We start from the raw sequence: 22054 nt of genomic DNA, 5'->3' as shown, positions 1-22054 counted from the left end.
AGGCAGTGTACGGCACCTAGAGAAACCTGAAAAAGTGAGGCCCGAAGCCGAAGGCCTGCAGGGTGCCCAGGAGATACCCGTGGTCCACCCTGTCACACGCCTTCTCCTGGTGTAAGGACAGGAGGGCGAACCACAGGCCATTCCTACACCCAAGGTCTAAGAGATCCTGGACCACGTACAGGATGTGGAGGATGGTGCGACCTGGGACGAGGTAGGTATGGTCGGGGTGGACCACGTCCTGCAGCACGAACCCCAAGTGGTGGAAGATGTCTTTGGCGATTATCTTGTCGTCCGTGCTGAGGAGCGAGATGGGACGCCAGTTCCGAAGGTGGCGGGGGTCCCCTTTTTTAGGCAGCAGGGTGAGGACAGCCTGCCTGCACGACAGGGGGAGGACCCCGCTTTGCAAGGCCTCAGCCCAGACGCTGACCAGGTCTGGGCCGAGGACGTCCCAAACAGCAGTAAAACTCCATGGTCAGCCCCTCCATGCCCGGGTATTTATTGGCGGGCATGAGACGGAGGGCTTCTGAGAACTCAGCGAGAGTGAGAGGAAGCTCTAGCCGTTCCCGGTCGCCCGTGCTGACCGAAGGGAGTCGGTCCCAAAGCACCCTGTGGGCGTCGGCGTCAGTGGGATCCGGAGAGAAAAGGGTGGCGTAGAAGGCGCGAGCCGTCTCGTGCATCTCCACTGGATCCGTAAGAGGGGTGCCATCCTCCGCAACAAGGCAGAGCGTATATTTTTTGGCACCCCTCTTTTTCTCCAGGGCTTAGAAGAATCATAGAAGCCACGATCCATCTCCCAAAGGAGGTGGATTCCCAACCTCACCAAGGCCCCCCTGTGCCCGAAGGGCGTTGAGGGCGCTCAGCTCGTCCCTCTTCTCCCGGTACGTGCCGCAGAGGGATGAAGCTCCGGGACTGGCAGCTAGGCGCCTCTCCAGCTCAAGAACCTCCAGCTCCAGCTGCCCTATTAGCACATCCCGCCGCCGCCTGCCCCCCGGGTATAGTCGCAGTTGAAAAGCCACGTGTGCAACTTTCCCAGATCCCACCACCGCCGTGCCAAGGAAAAGGCGTGCCGTTGTCCCAGCCAGAACTCCCGGAAGGACTCCATGAAGCCCACGTCCTCCAGCAGGCTGTTATTAAAATGCCAGTAGGCCGACCCCTGCTTCCCCGGAGAAAGGGAAGGCTTCACGGCCACCAAATGGTGCTCCGAGAAGGGGGCCGGCCGCACGCTGGAGGAGTGGGCCCGAGAGAGATGTTGTCAGGAGATGTAGATGCGGTCCAACCGGGACTGCATGGATTTGTGTCCCGCCACCCAGACGGAGGTAAAGACAGTGTCCTCGTCCGTGTGGTGGCTGTGCCAGACGTCCACTAGGGAGCGATGATTGCTGAGCTCCCTGAGGAAGTCCGCAGCAGCCTGGAACTGCTCGGTCCCTGTACAGTCCCGTTCCTCGAGGGTAGAGTTGAAATCCCCACCAGGACCAGGCACTCACGAGGATGGATGGAGTCGAGGAAAGCTGCCGCCTGCTGGAAGAAGGATGTTCTCTCCAGGCCAGATGTCGGGGCATAGACTTTGACCAGGTGGAGGGGCAGCCCCTCCACCCACACCTGGAGATACAGCAGGCGGCCCGGCACAACCTCGATGCTTCCCAGCACCTCGGACTGCAGGTCTGGGGAGAACAGGGTCGCTACCCCGGCCCGACCTGCCGAGAGGTGATTCAGGTGGATCCCATCTTCCCACTCCAGCCGCTAGCTGGCTTCGGCGGCCGGAGTAGTGTGGGTCTCCAGCAAGAAGGTGACCGAGTACCCCCCTTGCCGGAGGAAGGAGAGTACTCGGCACCTGCGGAGACCCGACCCGCAGCCCCTGGAATTTAATCAGGCAAAGATGATCGTCGATATTTGGAGGGCTGGGGAGGATCCTCACCGGAGGGAGCGCCGACGGCCCCCGTGGGGCCACGCAGCAAGCCGTGACCAATGCTGAAAGCAATTAAGGCGTCACGGAAGTCGCAGGCCCATTGGTCGGCTGTGGCATCCATCCTCCCGGTCCCCTTGCCCTCTTTTAAAAGGGCTCACGGACTCTAGGATGGTGTGGAAGTCACCCCAGCGCTGCAGAGCGAGAGCGACCTTCTTCCAAGAACTGGTGTATTTTGCCCGCCAGTGCATGGGGTGCTGGGGTTTCTGGGGGCCGAGCACCCATGAGCCCCGTTTTATTCTGGGCCCCACGGCCAGAAAAACAAGTCAAAGTGGGGGGTGGGGTCCAAGTTCGGGGGGGATGAGGGCGGAAGAGGGAGAGCAGCCCCGGAGGTGCTGGGAGTGGGTGGTACAGCAGAGGCCTCCCTGGCAATTACAGCATTGGGGCCAGACGTGGGTATACAAGTGTTGAGGGTAGGGGTAGAGAGGGGAGGGGTAAAGGTGTGGAGGATGAGGGTTGAAGGGGGAGGGAAGAGGTCTGGAGGGGGTGGGGGGAGGAGGGGGAGGAGGAAGGGGTGGGAGTGGCGGAAGAGGGGGAAGGGGAGGGCCTGGAGGGGGGAGGGTTGCAGTTTTTTGGATGAAACATTGATTGGAGAGGGGATCGGGTGGGGGTAGGGGCTGGGATGGGAGCGGAGGGGATCTTGGGAGGGGGAACTTCCATGGGTGGTGGAAGGCGAGTTGGGGTTAGGGGCAAGGTGCCCACGCACTCGGTGGTGGGCACTGACGGGTTGCGGGGAATGGTGGTAGGGTCTTCAGGTCCGAGAGGGGAGGGAGGGCATAATGGGAACACCACACCGGGAGGTCATCGCCGATTGAGAGGGGGGACGCACTCTGCTACGTCCCAGAGCAGGGAAGGGGGAGAATTAAAGGGGTGTTAATGGAAGGGGAGGGGGCAGCGAGGGGGGTGGGGAGTGGAGGGACAGCCCGCAGGCCTCCAGTAGTCGGCCGTGCACATCCAGAGCCGACGGAGCGAGACCCAGGGCCTCGACCTCCTGCGAGAGGTGGGCGAGGCCAAGGCTCACCTCCTCCGGATGCTCCACAGGGGCAAGCTGGGTAGTGGCCAGAGGGGTGTCAGAGGGCGGCGAGGGGCGACAGAGGGAGTCTCTGTTTTTTGAGGTTCCAGCTCTGGGGCAGAAGGGGTGGTGTCCTTTATGGCCGCCACGGCGACCCAGGTCACCCCTGGCAGGTGATCAGTGGACTGGGGCTGGTGGCTCTTTATGGTGCCTTGCGGGGCACACCCACCCCGTCCTCCGATGGGATGGGGTGCCGGTCGCGCGCACTTCTTTTTTTTTCTTTTTTCCTCTACCATCACCCCGTACTCCAAGGAGGGGGGCTGGGTGGCAGAGGAGGAAGGGCCAGGGGGCTGAGGCAACAAAGAGGGAGGGAGGAAGGGTGGGGCCGGGACAGCAGGGGGAAGGGACAGCCCACCCTGGGGTGCACCCTGCCCAGGTCCTGCTGCTGGCCCTGCCTCCTTCTCCTCCACAGACCCGGCTCTTGTGCCCACTTGGACGCAAGCATCCGATTCTTCTTGCTCGGCACCACCGATTTGGGCGCCCGCCGACGCCCCAGCAGCGATGGATCCCTCTGGGACGAGAAGAGGAGGGGTGGTCCAAGGGTCTGTCACGGTTGGGGCACCGCCGGTCTTGTAGCTGGCACCCCCCGGGTTGGAGGAGGTCCTGGGCTCCTCTTTGCGCCAGGCCAGGGGACAATCCCTCCGGATGTGCCCCGTCACCTGGCACACGAAACACTGGCCCTCCCCCAGGGTATAAAAGACCCAATACTGGGCCCCTTGGTAGGGCACCAGTATAGTCCCCTCCAAGGCTACCCTGCCCTGCCGTGCCATAGGGCGGGATCCTTGCAGCCTAGGGGAAGGGGGCTCAGGACCGACAGAGGCCGGCCCAGGGAAGTGAGGAAAGGCGGAAGGGCAGAGTTAGGGAGGAAGGATGGGACTGAAGGGAACACCAATCGCACACCCAGGTCTTCCAGCGGCTCCTGGGGCGCATGCATGCCCCCTACCGCCAAGCCCCTGTCCACCGCCTCCTGGGTGGTGGCCTTTGAAGCCAGGAAGAAAACAATCTTCCCGAAAATCCGGGGGCCGCCACCACGGCTGCGGGCCCCACCACCCGTGCCAACGCTCGCACGTCGGTCTCTACGTGAGGTAAGACAGCCACCAGGAGGCAGCGGACTCCGTGCCTTCTGGTGAGCATGGGGAAGGGGTTGTGACCGTCGGGGGTGGTAATCTTGGTGGAGGTGGAGGGAGCAGGGTGCGAGGCAGCAGCTGCCACCTGGGCGTACAACCTGGGGGCCGAAGAATCAGAGCCCCCAGGTGCGGTGGTGGGAACAGTGGGGCAGGGAGAAGGGGGAGCTGCACCGGATGTTGCAGCAGCAGGGGTAAGAGCCCCTGTGATAAGAGGTTGAGACTTCTGGGCTGGGCTCTTGCCTTCCTTTTTCCCCTGACCCTTCCTACCCTTTCAGGGGGTTGGGTTCGGGGCAGGGTCGCCGGAGGACGCCGCAGCGGGGATGGCAGGAGCCCCGGAGCCTACGCCCTTGCCCTTGGCCAACAAGATGGCAAGGACCCCAGCAGCCCTAGATGAGGAGGCCGCCATTTCAGAGTAGGGGGGTGCTAGTGGAGGAGGAGGGCGTCACAAGATGAGCCCCCAGTGGCTGTAGAGGCCATGATGAGGGGTGCAAGGGTGAGGGAATTTATTGTTGGGGCACTTTAAGAGAGTGGGGGAAGGGAGGAGGAGAGGAAGGAAGTGGCTGCCTACCCTTCCCCCACTGGCCAGGCTGAAGACCTGGTCAGGTGAGGGTGGGGCGGGAGGAAAGGGAGGTGCAAGGAAGGTCAGAGCTCCCAGCCCAAGATCATAAGCTGCTCCTCCAGTAGTGCAGGGATGTGGGGAGGGGGGTGAGTGAGTGGAAGGTGAGGGGCTCAGGCACCTAACAGAAAGCAAAAAGGGGGGAGCCATGGGCTCAAGAAGGGGGGGGGCAAAATGGAAGGGGGGTAGAACCGGCCAAAGGAGGGGGGTTGGGGGGAGGAGTGTGCCCACGGGTGCCAGAGGGTGGGCCCAAAACAGCTGCTGCAGAGCCTCCCAGGAGCAAGGAGGAGGAAGGGGCAGCTGGTAAGAGTGGGGCTCAGATGGGAAGGGCCCCAGCAGTGGCTGGGTGTGGGAAGGCCAGTGGGAAAGGTGGTGGCTGCAGGGGCAGGGCAGGGACCACACCCTAACACCCCACCCCCAGCTTTGCAGAAACCCCTCTGGAGCCCTGGTGGAGAGGGGCCCTGCCCAAACTCACTGCTTCCCAAGCCGCTCCACAGGAGGCTGTGGAGGGGAGCCCAACTGCCGCTTTAAGAAAGCCCCTTACCACCTCCGAAGCAGTGAGGGTCCAGCAGCTGGCAGATGAAAGCGTGGACCGAAACGGGGGCAGCAGTCTCCCCCCAAAGGATGGAAAGGGGGAGCCCTCCTGCTAAGGGGCAGGGGGCAAGAGTCCCCCACACTCCAGCCACGCAGCAGCTCCTGAGAAAACTAGCTGGAAAGGGTGGGGGAGTGGCGGGAGGCAGAAGCAGCCTGCCTGCCGGGGCAGGAGAAAAGCTGGCAGAAGAAGCGGGGGGGTCCCAAGAAGACAGCCCCACAGGGGCTTCAAGCAGCCAGGAGCTGCCCAGTCCCAGCACCAAGCCTGGCCTCTTCCCGGTCTCCAATATTTGGGAAGGGTTCCCAAGAGGGGGGACTATACCACAGGAGTCCTTCTGGTTTCCTACAGGGTGTGAGCAGCTGGGGAGGGGGCTGCACTGAGAGAATAGGGGCCAGCTGGTCTCACTTAAGCTTGCTTTTAGCAGAACAGAACAGAACAGAACAGAACAGAACAAGGAGTTTTCCAGAGGCAGCAGGAGGAGGAGAGGAATGCTCATCCACAAGGGGCTAAAGTGCTGCCCAGGAGGCCCTGGGATAGTGGGAAAGGTTAAGCGGGCTCAACACACAGGAGCAGCCAAGCCAGAAGGAAGAACAGGCTGCTGCTGCTCCTGCCACGGCCACTACCTGGAGAAGGTACAAGTGGGAGGACTGGTCTGGGGAAGTGACCCAGGAAAGAGTTGCAGTGCTCATAACAAGGGGGACCCTCCCCACCAGCCAGCAGCCACACAGGTTCCCTAGCTCGGAACTGGGAACGAGCGGGGAGGGCCTGTGTGATGATCATGAGGGTTAGCCAGCAGCCTGGGAGTAAAAGGGTTAACCTCCTTAGCCAGGTGGGGTTGGCCTATAGGAATGTAGGTAAGAATTGAATTTTGGCTCCTCCCTCTTCTGTTCTCTGCTTTCTTTTCTTCTTCTTTCCAGCCATAAGGGAGAGAGACACAGAATATCTCCCTCCAAGAACAGGCCCTCCAGTCTTCTGTCAGTCAGGTAAAATTAAGATAGATCTGTTAGGCTTGATTGTTTTATGGTTTGGGAAGAGGGGTCTGATGTCTGGGCCGTTTTTAGAAATGTTCTTTCACTTTCTTTGTAACTTTGTAATCTAGTCATGAGGTTTGCAACACAAATACTGTTGTCAAAATAGAAGTTCTCTCTTTTCCTTTTATTAACTTGGTATTGGTTAATATTTGTGTCCCGGTTTTTACTTCTGAGGCTAAGATTTCCGAAGTCGTCTCTCCCTGGTTTCCTTATTATTACTTGGGTGGTGGCAGCGAATTTTATCCCCAAAATCTAAGGTTTTTAGGATTTTTGGGGAAAGTTTATACCAAACCCTGGTAGATGAGGTTTTGGTGGTACTTTTGCTGGCCCCCACTTCTGCATTTATCTTGCTAGAGTGGGGAAGGAGCCATGACATGGTGGCAGTGGTGTTGAGAACCCAGGATTTTTAAAAGGACACAAGTTTTTCTTTTGTGCTGCAAGATTTGCAATTTTTTTCTTTTCTTTTTTCCCCTCTGTTTTTGTTGTTTTGTTATTGTGCTACCTCAGGGTGGGGCAGACAGAAGGTTAACTTTTAGCCACACACAGACCACCCCAAAGAGTTGGGTTTTTTTCCTAGCTTTCAGGACAACTGGATGGTTAAGCTAGAAGAGGGCAGGGAAGGAGCCCAGTAAATGCTTTTGCGATCGGGCAAAGTAGCCCTAGAGAAACCAACCCTTCCTAAACAACACCCTGAGGTGGAAGCAGCCTCAGAGCAAGGCAAGATGTCCAGCTCCAGGGACGATTCACACCCTGGAGAGGGGAAACAGGAGCATGTTCTGATGAGTCCAAGGGGAAGTGACCTTGAGGAGGCAGGAGGGGTTGGCAACCGCCCTACTTCCCCCTCCCCAGCTCTCTCTATGTGGGATTATGCCTCAAGTGCAGGCCGGACTCTAACTGACAAAGAGATGGAGTTCCAATGCAGATGGAGGACAGACGTGCACAAGTAAAGCCGGCCGAGATAGCCGCAGAGACGAGGAGCGCGGAACTAGAGGCCCAAGTTGCACTTGAAAAAGCAAAGCGGGCGGATGTTTCAGGTACTCCACCCAACAACCCCATCACCATTCTGCCCCCCCAGGAGACTCCCCGTGTACCAAGTAGGGGATGATGTTGATGACTTTTTCCTCAACTTTGAGAGGGCCTGCCATGGGTACCGCATTCCTCCTTGTCAGTACATGATGGACTTAAGATCACAAATCACTGGTCCTCTACTGGTGGTGGCAGCTGACCTGCCAGGGGGCCTGGCAAATGATTATGAACTGTTTAAGCAAGAGGCCAGACTCAGGATGGGACTCATTCCTGAACAGGCCCCGTGTCGCTTCAGGGCCTCCAAGTGGACCCCAACCATACCCTTCCCCAAACATGCCAGTTGTGTACTAAAAAAACTGGGAAACATGGCTCTCTGGAGAGAAAGCCCACACCCAGGAAGAAATATCTCTCCTGATGCAGAGGGAACAGTTCCTTGAGGGGGTTCCGAGAGAAATTAGAGGATACATCCTGGATGGAAAACTGAAAAACCTGAGAGAGGCAGGAGTACTCAGTGCCCAATGGATTGAGCTGAGGGGGAAAAGCAGCCAGCAGAGCAGTCTGAGAGGGACCTTCAACAACCGGGGACCAGCCAGACCCCCACTTTGCAGGGAAGAGCCCGACACACCTCCAGCAAGACTCTGGGGTTCCCCCTGTCCCTCCATTCCATACCCTGGGAACCTTCCCTGCTCCAGTGGTGCACCCATGGTGTGATGCTTTAAATGGAATGAAATGGGGCATGTCAAGGCCAACTGTCCCAAGAGTACCAATAGGCTGCAGCTCATCACTCTGGGGTTGCCTCCAGAAGCCTCAGGCCCCGATGTCTCACAGATCCCCCCAGAGCAGCAGGAGTCTGTGAGGGTGGGAGATTATTGCATGGAGGGACACCGGAGCACAGGTGTCAGCGATCCACCAATCTGTAGTGCACCCCAAGGCCATAGACCCACAGACTCTGGTCACCATTCAACCCTTCAAGGATAACCCCTTTCACCTCCCTACTTCCTAGTTACCAGTGCAGTACGAGGTCTGGTCAGGGACTTGGACTTTTGCAGTCCATGATGACTACCCTGTTCCTATGCTGCTGGGGGAAGATTTAGGCAACCATGTGAACCAGGTTAAGAGGGTGGGACTGATCACACGAAGCAAGGCTAACCAGACCTCCACACCTAAAACCTCTCCTGAGCCCAACAGGGATCAGGCTGTATTCCCAGACACCCTGGACCCTGCAGTGATTGTGCCTGAACTCAGACCAGTAGCTGCAAACACAGCCTGTAACCCAGTTCCTGAGCCCCAGGCCAGGTTGGCTCCAGACCCAGAGGGGGTGGCACAGCCAGTGCCAGGGTCAGAGTTGGCCACGAGGGACACCATGGAGTTGGCGGTGACAGCTGAATCTACAATGCTCCCCCATACACCAGAAAAACGTGATCCTTCCTCTGTACAGGTGCCCTCTGCTCCTACATTGCCTCTTGTGGGACCTGATCTGATGTCTCCAGCTCTCAGAGACCAGTTCCAGGCAGAACAAGAAGGAGATGAGAGCCTCGAAGGATCTTGGACGGCGGCCAGAAATGACCCCCTGCCTCTCAGCTCTTCGAACAGAACCAGGTTTGTAGTAGAAAGAGGACTTATACTGGGAGTCCCTTTCCCATGGGCACCAAGAGGACTGGCATCCTCGGAGACAGTTGGTGGTCCCTACTAAGTACCAGGAAGAGCTCTGAAGCTTAGCCGATGACCATCCTAGTAACCATGCTGGGGTGAGCCGAACCAAAGCCTGGTTGAGAAGGTCATTCTACTGAGAGGGGATGGGCCAGGAGGCCACTAGCTATGTCCGTACTTGTAAGATGTGCCAGTCGGTGAGAAAGCCCCGAGACCGCATCAAGGCACCCCTCCAACCCCTCCCCATCATAGAGGTCCCATTCCAATGGGTAGCTGTGGATATTATGGATCCATTCCAGAAGAAAACCCCCAGAGGGAAACAGTTCATATTGACCCTAGTGGACTTTGCCACCCGATGGCTGGAAGCCGTGGCCCTAGGCAGCATGACAGCTCGGAACATGGCCCAGGCACTGACAGATATCTTTGCCAGCGTAGGTTGGCCCTCAGAGATCCTCACTGATTCTGGGACCAATTCCCTGGCAGGGGCAATGAAACACCTCTCGGAAGCTTTTAACCAGCTCAAGATGGCTCTGATGTCTGAGCCTGTGCTGAGGACCCCAGACTATGATATGCCTTTCGTCATCACCACAGATGCTTCTGAGTGGGGAGTAGGAGCAATTCTGATGCAGGAAGGACCAGATCAACAACTTCACCCTCTTCTATTTCTCAGCAAAAAATTGTCTGAAACAGAAAGCCACTGGTCTATCTCAGAGAAAGAGAGCTATGCGATTGTATATGCGCTAGTTAAGCTAAGACCGTATGTTTTGGGACAGCGCTTCCATCTTCCGATTGACCACTCTGTTCTTCAATGGCTTCCTTCAGTCAAAAGAACCAGCAAGAAACTCCTTCGGTGGAGTTCGGCACTCCAAGACTTTGACCTTGATGTTCAGCACATTTCAGGAGTCGCAAATGAGGCAGCTGACTCCCTCTCCCGAAAGGAATTTCTGGACTCAATTACAAAGGACATTCTCTCTATCTGTGTTGGTACTCCACGAACGTGGAAACATTTTGTTATTTCTCATGTAGTTGCTAAGAATGTAAAGCGTGCATGTACTTGTTTTCTATGTCTTCTGTCAGACCATCAGGCAGAAATCACAGCCAGTGTGGCCAGAGGCTGTCCAGCACTGTGTGTGATTTGGAGGGGCGTGTGATGATCATGAGGGTTCTCCAGCACCCTGGGAGTAAAAGGGTTAACCTCCTAAGCCAGGTGGGGTTGGCCTATATTCCTACAGGAATGTAGGTCAGAATTAAATTTTGGCTCCTCCCTCTTCTGTTCTCTCCTTTCTTTTCTTCTTTTTTCCAGCCATGAGGGAGAGAGACACAGAATATCTCCCTCCAAGAACAGGCCCTCCAGTCTTCTGTAAGTCGGCTAAAGTTTAGATAGATCCATTAGGCTTGATTGTTTTATGGTTTGGGAAGTGGGGTCTGATGTCTGTGCCCTTTTTAGAAATGTCCTTTTACTCTCTTTGTAACTAAGATCTAGGCCCATGGTGGAGACTCCCCACGTGTTTTACTTTGACTCTTCCATCTAGTCATGAGGCTTGCGACACAAATATTGTTGTCATAATAAAAGTTCTCTCTTTTTCTATTTATTAACTTGGTATTCATGAAAGTTTGTGTCCTGGTTTTTACTTCTGGGGCTGAGATTTCCGAAGTAGTCGCTTCCTGGTTTCCTTATTATTACTTGGGTGGTGGCAGCGAATTTTATCCCCAGAATCTAAGGTTTTTAGGATTTTGGGGGAAAGTTTATTCCAAAACCCGGTAGATAAGATTTTGGAGGTACTTTTGCTGCCCCCTATTTCTACATTTATCTTGTGAGAGTGGGGAAGGAGCCATGACAGCCCGGGTTTCCCCCAGGCCACCATCTCCCTCCCCTTCCCCGATCTCGAGGGCAATGGTGACCTGGCCGGGGAAACGTGGACAAGCAGAGGCCTGGAGCCCAGGAACCACGCCAGCCCCATGATGACTTGCATAATGGGAGAATGGTCATGGAAGGCCAGATAGGGGAGAAAAGGTGGAGGAGGAGTTGCGCTCTATGTGAGGGAGCAGTATGATTGCTCAGAGCTCCAGTATAAGGAAGGAGAAAATCCAGTTGCGTGTCTTTGGGTTAAGCTTAGAGGTGGACGTTAGGGAGGTGATGATGTTGTAGTTGGTGTCTGTTTCAGACCGTCGCATCAGGGACAGGAGATAGATGAGGCTTTCTTCAGGCAGCGAAGTGAAGCTTCCAAATCACAGGCCCTGGTTCTCATGAGAGACTTGAATCATCTGGACATTTGTTGGAAGCCCAATAGATCAGCACGCAGACAATCCAGGAAGTTTTTGAACAATGTTGGGGATAACTTCTCGGGACAAGCGCTCAAGGAACCGACCAGGGGCCATGCGCAACTTGACCTGCTGCTCACAAACAGGGAAGAACTAGCAGAAGAAATAGAAGAGGGAGGGAACCTGGGCTGCAGCGACCATGAGATCGTAGATTTCAGGATCCGGACAAAAGTAGAAAGGTGAGCAGTAACATACAACCCCTTGATTTCAGAAGAGCAGACTTGGACTCCCTGAGAGATTGGATGAGCAGGATCCCTTGGGAAACAAAGATGAAGGGGAAAAGAGTTGAAGAGAACTGGAAGTATTTTAAAGAAGTCTCACTGAAGGCTGCGGGGAAAAAACTACTGTAAGGGTTAAAATTTTTCTTTCCCACAATAACGAGACCCCACTCTGTAGGAGAATACTAGGGGGTCATCTGCACCTCTTTGAAGTCCCTACCTTGCTGCATTGAGACAATTTATCCTGTAAGCTCCTCTGTCTGGGTTATCATGTACCTTTTGTAGTGTAAACTGGCCTCAAGCATAGCTGCTGTTTGCAGACACTTCTCAGGACAAGTCTTCTGAGACTTTCACATGTTAAAGAAGACAATTAATTACTCAACTGTCTGAACAAACTGTATAAAGAGTCTTGATCAAAACAAAAAGCAGTCAAGTAGCACTTTAAAGACTAGCAAAATAGTTTATTAGGTGAGCTTTCGTGGGACAGACCCACTTCTTCAGACCATATCCAGACCAGAAGAGACTCAATATTTAAGACACAAAGAACCAAAAACAGTAAGCAAGGAGGACAAATCAGAAAAAGATAATTAAGGTGAGCAAATCAGAGAGTGGAGGGGTGGGGGGGGGAAGATCAAGCATTAGATTGCGTTAAGCATGCAGACGAGCCCCTATAGTGACTCAGAAAGTTCACATCCCGATTTAAACCACGCGTTAACGTTCCGAATTTGAATATAAATGTCGATTCGTCCGCTTCCCTTTCTAGAAAGGAGCGATAATTTCTTTTCAGTAAAACACATACCTTGAGGTCGTTAACAGAACAGCCCATTCCATTAAAATGTTAACGAAGTGGTTTGTGGATCTGGAGTGTTTTAATGTCTGTTTTGTGCCCGTTGACCCTTTGTCTCAGGGAGTTAGAAGTCTGTCCAATATACAAAGCATTTGGGCGTTGTTGACACATGATGGCATATATGACGCTCGTAGAGGAGCATGAGAAAGTGCCCGTGATTCTGTGAGTAACCTGGTTAGGTCCAATGATGGTGTTTCCAGAGAAGATATGTGGACAAAGCTGACAGCAGGCTTTGTTGCAGGGAAAGCTTCCAGGACTGGTGTTCCTGGGGTATAGACTGTGGCTGTTAGTAAGGATCCTCATCGGGTTGGGAGGTTCTCTGTAGGAGACAACAGGCATGTCACCCAGGGCCTTCTGAAGTGTAGCATCCAGATTAAGAATAGGTTGTAGGTCTTTAATAATTCGTTGCAGTGATCTGAGTTGCGGGCTGTAAGTGATGAGCAGTGGTGTTCTGTTCTTCGCTTTTCTGGGCTGATCTTGGAGTAGCTGGTTTCTGGGTACGTGTCTGGCCCTGTCGATTTGTTTTTTCCCTTCTCCTGGTGGGTAATTCAGGTTTATGAATATTTGGTAAAGTTCTTGTAGTTTTTGGTGTCTGTCAGTTGGATCACAGCAATTGCGATTATACCTAAGAGCTTGACTGTAAAGAATGGATCTAGTCACGTGTGCAGGATGGAAACGAGAATGGTGTAGATAAGTATAGCGATCAGTAGGTTTTCGGTACAGTGTGGTACTGATCAGGCCATCCTTGATTAGTACTGTAGTGTCCAGGAAATGTATCTCTTGCATGTTGTAATGGAGGCATAAGTTGATGGTGGGGTGTAGATTGTTCAAGTCTCTGTGGAATTGTTCTAGAGCCTCTGTCCCATGGGTCCAAATCATAAAGATGTCATGAATGTATCTTAAGTAGAGGAGTGGTAATAGGGGATGACAGCTGAGGAAATGTTGTTCCAGGTGAGCCATAAATATATTAGCATGTGGTGGGGCCATGCGGGTGCCCATAGCAGTTCCCCTAATCTGGAGGTATAAATTGTCCCCAGAATGGAAATGATTTTGTGTGAGAAGAAAGTAACAGAGGTCAGACACCATATTGGCTGTGGTGGCATCAGGGATGGTGTTCCTGATTGCTTGTAATCCATCTTTATGTGGAATATGAGTGTACAGAGCCTCTCCATCCATTGTGGCAAGGATGGCGTTATCAGGAACTTTTCCGATGTTTTGTAATTTCCTCAGGAAGTCGGTGGTATCTCGGATATAGCTGGGAGCGTTGGTGGCATAGGGTTTGAGGAGGGAGTCCACGTAACTGGCTAGTGCGGTGGTAAGGGTGCCAATACCTGAAATGTTAGGGCGTCCAGGGTTTCCAGGTTTGTGGATTTGGGGAAGTAAAGAGAATAATCCAGGCTGCGGCTCAGATGGTGTGTGTGAGTTAATGAGGTCCCGAGTAGCAGCAGGGATTTCCTTCAGTAGTTGTTGTAATTTCCTTTAGAATTCCCAAGTGGGATCAGCAGACAGAGGTCTGTAAAATGTGGTGTTGGAGAGTTGTCTGGATGCCTCCTGTTCCTAGTCTGACTTCTTCAGGATGACAACAGCACCCCCTTTGTCAGATGGTTTGATTAGGATGTCTTGGTTATTTTTGAGACTCTGAACAGCATAGCGTTCAGCATAGTTGAGATTGTGTCTCCTTTCACATTGTTTGTGTATAATGTCAGACTGAGCACGGTTGCGGAAGCAGTGTACGTAGAAGTCTGGACTTTCACTACCAGCCTCAGGGGGAGTCCACGTAGAGTTCTTCTTCTTTTGTTGTTGGTAGGGGGCGTTGAGAGAGTCAGACTGTTGTTGCTAGGTGTGCTGGAAAAATTCCTTTAGACGGAGGCGGCGAAAGAAGGCTTCAGGGTCCCCACAGAATTGTATGAAGTTTGTGGGGGAAGTAGGGCAGAAGGAAAGACCCCGGGATAAGAGAGATTCCTCTGCGGGGCTGAGCTGGTAGTTTGAGAGGTTAACAATGTTGTTGGTCGAGCTACTGTTCTTGTGGTTGAAGTATCCTGAGGACTGAAATAATGAAGAAAATTTATTCTCTTTTCCTTTTTGTAGATGGAGGAAGTGTGTTTTCTAAATATCTTGTCTGGCACTGGTAAAGTTTCATACTGTGGGGTCTTGTGTGGATGCCTCTTCACCCCCAGCTATGCAGCCACCCCTCTGGAGCCCCAACTCACCCCTCCATGAAACCACCAGCCACCGCCTGAACAGGTCCCTTACCGCCTCTAAACCAGTGAGGGGCAGCAACTGCCCGATGAAAGCGTGGGCCCAAATACAGGGCCAGCAGTCTCCCCCCAGGGGATGGAAGGGGCAGTGGGCAAGAGTCCCCCACACTCCACCCACCCAGCAGCTCTAGAGGAAACCAGCTGCAAAGGGTGGGGGAGTGGGGGGGAGGATGGAGCAGCTTACCCGAGGCATGAGGGAACCTGGCCCAAGAAGTTGGGGGGGGCAAAAAGACAGCCCCATGGGAGCTTGAAGCATTCAAGGGACGTCAACCCCCCCCAGAACCGAACCTCCCAGTTGTGGGGGGGAGGGTCCTAAGGGGGATCCCACGGCAGCCCTGCAGGAGCCAACCATGAGGCCTAGAGGACGAGAGGGAAAACCTGTTGGAGGCCGAGGAGGGACCTGCGAAAAGAAACGGCCCCAAGTGAGTTCAGTGGACGACAAAAGAGAAAGAACAGGGTCAGAGTGAGTGAGGGTCAGAGGTTCAAAATGAGGGAACCAGAGGGAGACACCGAGCAGAGAACCCCAGAGAGCGCCCACCGCTCCTCAAAGGTATCGTGGGAGTGGGTGGACGCCGCCCAGAGGAACTCTGCCCAGATTCGTGACTGGAGGGAGGAACAGAAGTAGGCCCCACAGTCGCCAGTTGCCCCCTCTGCCAGCCTCCTCTCTCTAGTCTTATAAATGGCCATTTTAGCCACAGCCAGGAGGCGGCTGACAAGGTGGTCTCGCGACTTCGTTGGGCCACGGATTGGGTGTGAGAGGATGAGAAGATGTGGATAGAATTGCAGCCAGACCCTCAGAAGGAGGAACTGGAGGAGGAGCTGTTGCCTTGGCGCATTCGATGAAAATGTGCGCCATGGTCTCCCTCATGCTGCAAAAGGTGCAAGTGTCTGGGGTAGGGGTGAACAGCGCCAGGTACATGCCCGTGCTCACTGCTCCATGGAGAACTCCAGCTGAAGCCCCCGGCAGGCCGCGGAACCAATGTGGCATAGAGGTTGGTCCATCGGGGCTCCCCACCCTCTGAAGGCATTGAGAGGTCCTGTCGTTTATAGTCAGGGTGGGACATGAGGGTGGGGAAGTGGAGCGTGTGAAGCACGAGCGTGTTCAAGAGATGTCTAGGCGTGGTTCGGAAGCGGACCGGCTGCAGGGTATGCAGCCGCCTGGGATGATGAGGGGAAGGAGGGAGGGTGGTGGTGCGGGGCCGGGGGCCCACAGAGAGGTGCGGAGGGCAAGGACTTAGAGGGGGCGGGGCACACCCTCTCACAGGACTCGCCCGAGGTAAACGTGAGCAGTAGGCGTTTGGGCGGCCTTCACCTCCTCGAGTAAATGTCAGGGGGAGCGTAGGGTGGAGAGTCCCATGCGCAGGGCGACTGCCGGGGCTCCCGTCCAGTCCCCCCGGTCGTAGTCCAGGAAGTTTCTGACCCTGGTTATTCCACCTAGGACCAACCTCCAGCGCACCGCGGGTGACTCTGTCGCCTGCACACGAAGGTAGGGGTTATGTAGCAGGGGCTCTGTGAGGAGGTCTTCCCCTGCGGCAGCCCCTAAGGGCCTGGCAGCTGCAAGCCGCCGCCTGGCACGGAGGACGTCCTGGTGGAAGGCTGGCAGCTCCGAGAGGCCTCACGGATGATCTCTCAGGAATAAATAAAGGAGCTGCCGCTCGTATTAGAGCCCTCGGTAACAACAGAGAAATGCATGAGCCAGTGTGCTCCATGCCGGACCATCTGCACTGTTGGTGTTAGTAATGACATGTGCCTGCAGGGCCCGGAGGCGGAAGACGTGGACCTAAGTGCGCAAGCAAGTCAGGCCCTGCCCTCCCTCCTCTGGGGGAAGAGGGAGAACCCCTGTAGAGACCCAGTGCAGTCCTGGCCAGAAGAACTGCAGGGTTGACCTCTGGAACTGGGCCAGGAACTCCGGGGGCGGGACCAGGGTGTTGAGAGGGTGCCAGAGCATGGACAGAATCATCTGGTGAAGCACCAGTGCCCTCTCACACAGGGAGAGACACCTGAGCAATTGTGTCCACCTCCGCATCCGCTCAACCACCCTGCTCCTCAAAACTTGCCAGTTTTCCGGTGGAGAGGGATGCATGGCAGATAAAAAGATGCCAAGATAGAGCAGCGGACTTGTGTTCCTTTGGATCGCCTGAAGCATGGGTGGGAGGCAGCCCGCCTGACATCCAGTCCCAACCCCCAGGCCAGAGCTCTTGACCCAGCTAACCCGGGCAGAGGAGGCTGCCGAGTAAAGAGCTTGGCAGGCCTCCAGGCGTGCCAGGTCTCCTGGATCATGAACCACAAGGAGCACGTCGTCGGCATACGCCGAGAGGACCAGCCACAGTCTCGGCTATGGAATCACCATCCCTGTCACCCTTCGGCAAAGGAGGCATAGGAAGGGTTCAACAGCCAGGGCGTAGAATTTGCCTGAGAGCAGGCAGCCTTGTCATACTCCCCATCCGAAGATGACCGGGGTGGTCTGGGTCCAGTTGAGCTTGACCATGCACTCTGAGGCAGCGTACGGCACCTGTAGAAAACTGAAAAAGTGAGGCCCGAAGCCAAAGGCCTGCAGGGTGCCCAGGAGATACCTGTGGTCCACCCTGTCAAACGCCTTCTCCTGGTGTAAGGACAGGAGGGCGAACCACAGGCCATCCCTACACCCAAGCTCAAGGATATCCTGGACCAAATGCAGATTATGGAGGATGGTACGGCCCAGGACGGTGTAGGTCTGGTTGGGGTGAACAACGTCCTGCAGCATGGACCCCAAGCAGCGGGAAATGGCTTGAGTGATGATCTTGTAGTCCGTGCTGAGGAGCGAGAGGAGACGCCAATTCCTGAGGTCGCAGGGGTCCCGCTTCTTGAGCAGCAGGGTGAGGACGGCTCGCCTGAACAATAGGGGGAGGACCCCCCTTTGCATGGACTTGGAGCAGACGCTGAGCAGGTCTGGGCCGAGGACGTTCCAAAACAGTCGGTAAAACTCCACTGTCAGCCCATCCATGCCCAGGTATTTTTTGGCGGGCATGAGATGGAGGGCTTCCGACAACTCGGATAGAGTGAGAGGAAGCTTCAGCCAGTCCCGGTCGCCCATGCTGACCGAGGGGAGTTGGTCCCAAAGCACCCTGAAGGCGTCGGGGTCGGTCGGATCTGGGGAGAAAAGGGTGGCATAGAAGGCACGGGCCCTCTCGCACATCTCCACCGGATCCGTAAGAGGGGTGCCATCCTCTGCAAGAAGGCAGAGGATATGTTTCTTGCCAACCCTCTTTTTCTCCAGGGTATAAAAGAAGCGGGAGCCACGGTCCATTTCCCAAAGGAGTTGGATTCGCGACCTCACCAAGGCCCCCTGTGACTGAAAGGCATCGAGGGGCCTGAGCTCGTCCCTCTTCTCCCAGTATGTGCCGTGGAGGGATGGATCTCTGGGGCTGGCGGCTAGGCGCCTCTCCAGCTCAAAAACCTGCCACTCCAGCTGCCCTATCAGCGCATCCCGCCGCTGGCTGGCCCTCCGGGTATAGTTGCAGCAAAAAAGCTGCGCGTGCACCTTTCCCAGATCCCACCACTGCCGTGCCAAGGGTAAGAAGCACCGTTGCCCGCACCAGGCCAGCCAGAACTCCCGGAAGGATGCAATGAAGCCCACGTCCTCCAGCAAACTGTTGTTGAAATGCCAGTAGGACGACCCCCGCTTCCCCTGTGAAACGGAAGCTTTTATGACCCCCAAATTGTGGTCCAAGAAGGGGGCTGGCTGCACACTGGAGGAGTGGGCCCGAGAGAAATGTTGACGGGTAATATAAATGCAGTCCAACCAGGAGTGTACAGATTTATGGCCCACCACCCAGACGTAGGTGAAGATGGTGTCCTCGTCCGGGTGGTGGCTACGCCGGACGTCCACTGTGCGGGAAAAAGGAAAACTGCTGTAGGGGTTATAATTTTTACTTTTCCACAATAACCAGACCCCACTCTGTGAGAGGAAATTAGGGGGTCATCTGCACCTCTTTGAAGTTGTTACCTTGTCACTTAGAGACAATTTACCCTGAACACTCCTTTCTTTTTGTCATCATCTACCTTTGTAGGGTAAACTGAAGTCAGCAGAGCTGGTGTTTGCAGACAGATCTCAGGAGAACTTGGCTGAGACTTTGGTATGTTAAAGAAGACAATTAACTACCAAAGTATCTGAACCAACTGTATAAAAAGGCCTGAAAACTAATTCTCAGGGCTCCCACTTCTCTGGAAGTTGGCAGCCTGCATATATGCAAATCAACTTTCGTTTTAGATCTCACTCTTGCCTCACTGCTTTGACCTCCAGCCTCGAACCTTTGGGAACACTGTACCCCAGGGGAAAGTGGCTTCACCAACACCACCAGGGAATGATGGTTGATGAGCCTCCTGAGGATGTCCGCAGCAGCCTGGCACTGCTCAGTCCCCATGCGGTTCCTTTCCTGGACGGTTTAATTGAAATCCCCGCTGAGGACCAGGCACTCGTGAGGATCAATAGTGCCGAGGAAGGCCGCCACCTGCCGGAAGAAGGGTGGTCTCTCCGGGGGGAGTGTCGGGACATGGATGTTAAGAGGGTGAAGGGACAGCCGCTCCACCCGCACCTGGAGATACAGCAGACGGCGCGGCATGACCTCGGACGTTCCCCAGCACCTCGGGCTGCAGGTCTGGGGAGAACAGCGTCGCTACCCCAGCCCGGTGGGCCGAGAGATGGCTAAAATAGGCCCTGTTTCCCCACTCCAGCCGCCACCTGGCTTTGGCAGCTGGGATAGTGTGGGTCTCCTGCAGAAAGGTGACCGAGTACCCTCCCCCCCGGAGGAAGGAGAGCACTCGGCACCTGTGGAGACCCGCGCCGCAGCCCCTGGCATTTAGTGTGGCAAAGATGATAAGCGCCATTTGGAGGGCTGGGGAGGATCCCCGCCAGACGGAGTGCGGACGGTCCACCGGGGCCACACAACAAACCGTGACCGACCCCAAAAGCAATTAGGGTGTCACAGAAGCTGCGGGCCCAGTGGTAGGCTGTGGCATCCCTCATCGGGGTCCCCTTGCCCTCCTTCAGATGGGCCCTCACGGACTCTAGGCTGGAATGGAAGTCGCCCCAGTGCTGGAGGGCGAGAGCTACCTTCTTCTTGGAGCCGCGAACATCCTCCAAGAACTGACGCATCTCGCCCAGCAGAGCGTGGGGTGCCGAGCCCTTGGGATCCTGGGTACGCATTGGCCTTGTGTTCTTCTAGGGCCCATGGCTGGAAAAGAGATCTAGGCAGGGGCTGGGGTTTAATTTTGGGAGGGATGGGGGTGGTGGAGGGAGAGGAGCCCCAGAAGTGCTGAGAGAGGGCAATGCAAGGCAGGCCTCCCGTGGAGTCGCAGCCTCGGGGGCAGTTATTGATAGGCAGAGATCTGGGGGAGGGGTGGGGACAGGGAGGATGGAGATTATAGTGGGAGGGTCGTGGGGAGAGGAGGGAGCGGAGGAAGAGGAGGGTCTGGAAGGGGTAAAATTGCAGGGTCTGGAGCAGGACATTGGTTGGAGAAAGGAGTAGGGGTGGGAGTGAGGGGAGGCGCTAAGGTGGGAGGGGGTCAGGGGATGTGAATGGAAGGGGTCTTGGGGTGGGGGCTTCCTCAGGTGGTGGGAGACGAAGAGGGGTTAAGGGCAAGGGGCCAGCGCACTCAGCAGCAGGCACCAACAAAAGTGGAGGGGTGGGTGTCTGGGTTTTTGGCTCCAGGAGGGGAAGTGGGGTACAGGGAAAACGTTAATTCCTTCAGGGCATCCAGGGGCTGGCCAACCCCCGCTGGGAGGTCACCCCCCGTTGGGGGGGGGCGCACCCTGTGATGTTCTGGAGCAAGGGGGGTGGTAGTTGGGAGGTCACTAATGGACAGGAAGAGAGGGAGTGAGGGGAGTGAATGGACGGCCCACAGGCCTCCAATAGTCGGACGTCTGCTTCCAGGGCCACCGGGGTAAGACCCAGGGCCTCGACCTCCTGCGAGCGGAGGGCGAGGCCAAGGCTCACCTCCTCCGGACGCTCCACAGTGGCAAGCTGGGCTGCTGCCAGAGGGGGGCAAGGGAGCAAAGGAGGCCATCTCCACTTTTTTGGGGTTCCGGCCCCGGGGCAGAAGGGATGGTATCGTTCATGGTTGCCACGGTGGCGGCAGCGGTCACCCACGGCAGGTGGTCAGTGGACAGGGGGTATTCGGCTGGTGGTCTCGGGCTAGCGGCCTTTTTGGGTGCCTTGCGGGGCACATCCACCCTGTCCTCCGATGGGGTGGACTGCCAGGCATGCACATTCCTTTTCTTCCTCTTGCCCCATGCTAGCACCCAGTCCTCCAAGGAGAGGGGCTGGGCGATAGAGGCGGAGGGGCCAGGGGACTGAGGCAACGAGGAGGGAAGGAAAGAGAGGGCAGGGCGGCAAGGGAAGGGGGCAACCTTCTCCTCCACGGGCTCGGCTTTAGAGGAGCCCAAGAGCCTGTGCCCTCATCCGCCATGATGGTAACAATCCTGGCAGCTCTGGACGAGTCGGCCACCGTTTCATGGGAGGGAGGGATAGCAGTGGAGGAGAGGGGGAGGGGGCAACACTGGATGACCCCCCAGTGGGCACAGAGGCCATGATGGCCTCTGTAAGAGGGAGGAAATTTATTGAGAGTGAGGGTCTTTAAGAGAGCGGGGGAAGGGGGAGAGGAGAGGAGAGGGGAAGGAGAAATGTAGCTGCCCCTCCAACAGTGGCCAGGGACCTGGTCAGGTGGGGGAAGGGCAATGGAAGGGAGAGAGGGAAGTGAGACAGAGAAAGGGGAGCACAGAAATGGCCACAACTCCCAGCACTAGATAGTGAAGATGGCTCCTGTTTCCGCACTGGGGCGTGGGGGGCGGGATTCAAAATATGTGCATGTGTGGGGGTGTGAGTGTGGGGGCTCAGGTGCCTAAAAAGCAGAAGCGGGGAAGCGTGGGCACTCAGAAGAAGGGGGGGTAGTGGCAAAGCTGACCAAGGGGCGGGACTTAAAGGGAGCGCTGTGCCCACGGACACCTGAGGGGTGGACCCACAGTAGCTGCTGCAGAGCCTGACAGACAGCGGGGGGAGGAGGAAGGGGCAGCTCGTTGCAGGGGGCCTACATGGAAAGGGCCCCCGCAGCAGCTGGAGGTGGGAAGGGCAATAAGGGAGACAGTGGCTGCAGGGCTGGGGCAGGGACTGAGCTCTAACAGCCCACCCCTGACTATGCAGCCACCCCTCTGGAGCCCCGGTGGAGAGGGGTCCCGCCCAAACTCACCGCTCCCCAAGCCGCTCCACAGGAGGCTGTGGAGGGGAGCCCAACTGCTGCTTTAAGAAAGCCCCTTACCTCCTCCAAAGCAGTGAGGGTGCCGCAGCTGGCAGGTGA

General features: G+C 56.0%; 1 protein-coding gene across 7 annotated transcripts; it reads left to right on the top strand.

The window, feature by feature from the left end:
• Positions 1-5019: 5019 nt before the first annotated feature.
• Positions 5020-10669, top strand: LOC142005085 (uncharacterized). Of its 7 annotated transcripts, none has more exons than XR_012643065.1 (4): positions 5020-6353; positions 6979-7435; positions 8866-9026; positions 9561-10669. XR_012643065.1 is itself a non-coding variant. In XM_074982782.1 (4 exons), exon 4 carries the CDS (start codon positions 9224-9226, stop codon positions 10226-10228), a length of 1005 nt encoding a protein of 334 aa, XP_074838883.1. In that variant the 5' UTR covers positions 5020-6002; positions 6288-6353; positions 7284-7435; positions 8866-9223; the 3' UTR covers positions 10229-10669. The 7 variants fall into 7 exon arrangements, 6 of the variants coding, with proteins under 6 accessions (XP_074838883.1, XP_074838881.1, XP_074838880.1 ...); XM_074982782.1 differs by having other exon boundaries at positions 5020-6002; positions 6288-6353; positions 7284-7435; positions 8866-10669; XM_074982780.1 differs by having other exon boundaries at positions 5020-6002; positions 6288-6353; positions 8866-10669.
• Positions 10670-22054: the final 11385 nt, after the last annotated feature.

This window comes from Carettochelys insculpta, chromosome 32, assembly GCF_033958435.1.
Source record: "Carettochelys insculpta isolate YL-2023 chromosome 32, ASM3395843v1, whole genome shotgun sequence".
Taxonomy (NCBI): Eukaryota; Metazoa; Chordata; order Testudines; family Carettochelyidae; genus Carettochelys; species Carettochelys insculpta.
The sequence above is the reverse complement of the archived record's forward strand: the minus strand, read 5'-3'. Positions and strand labels throughout refer to the sequence as shown.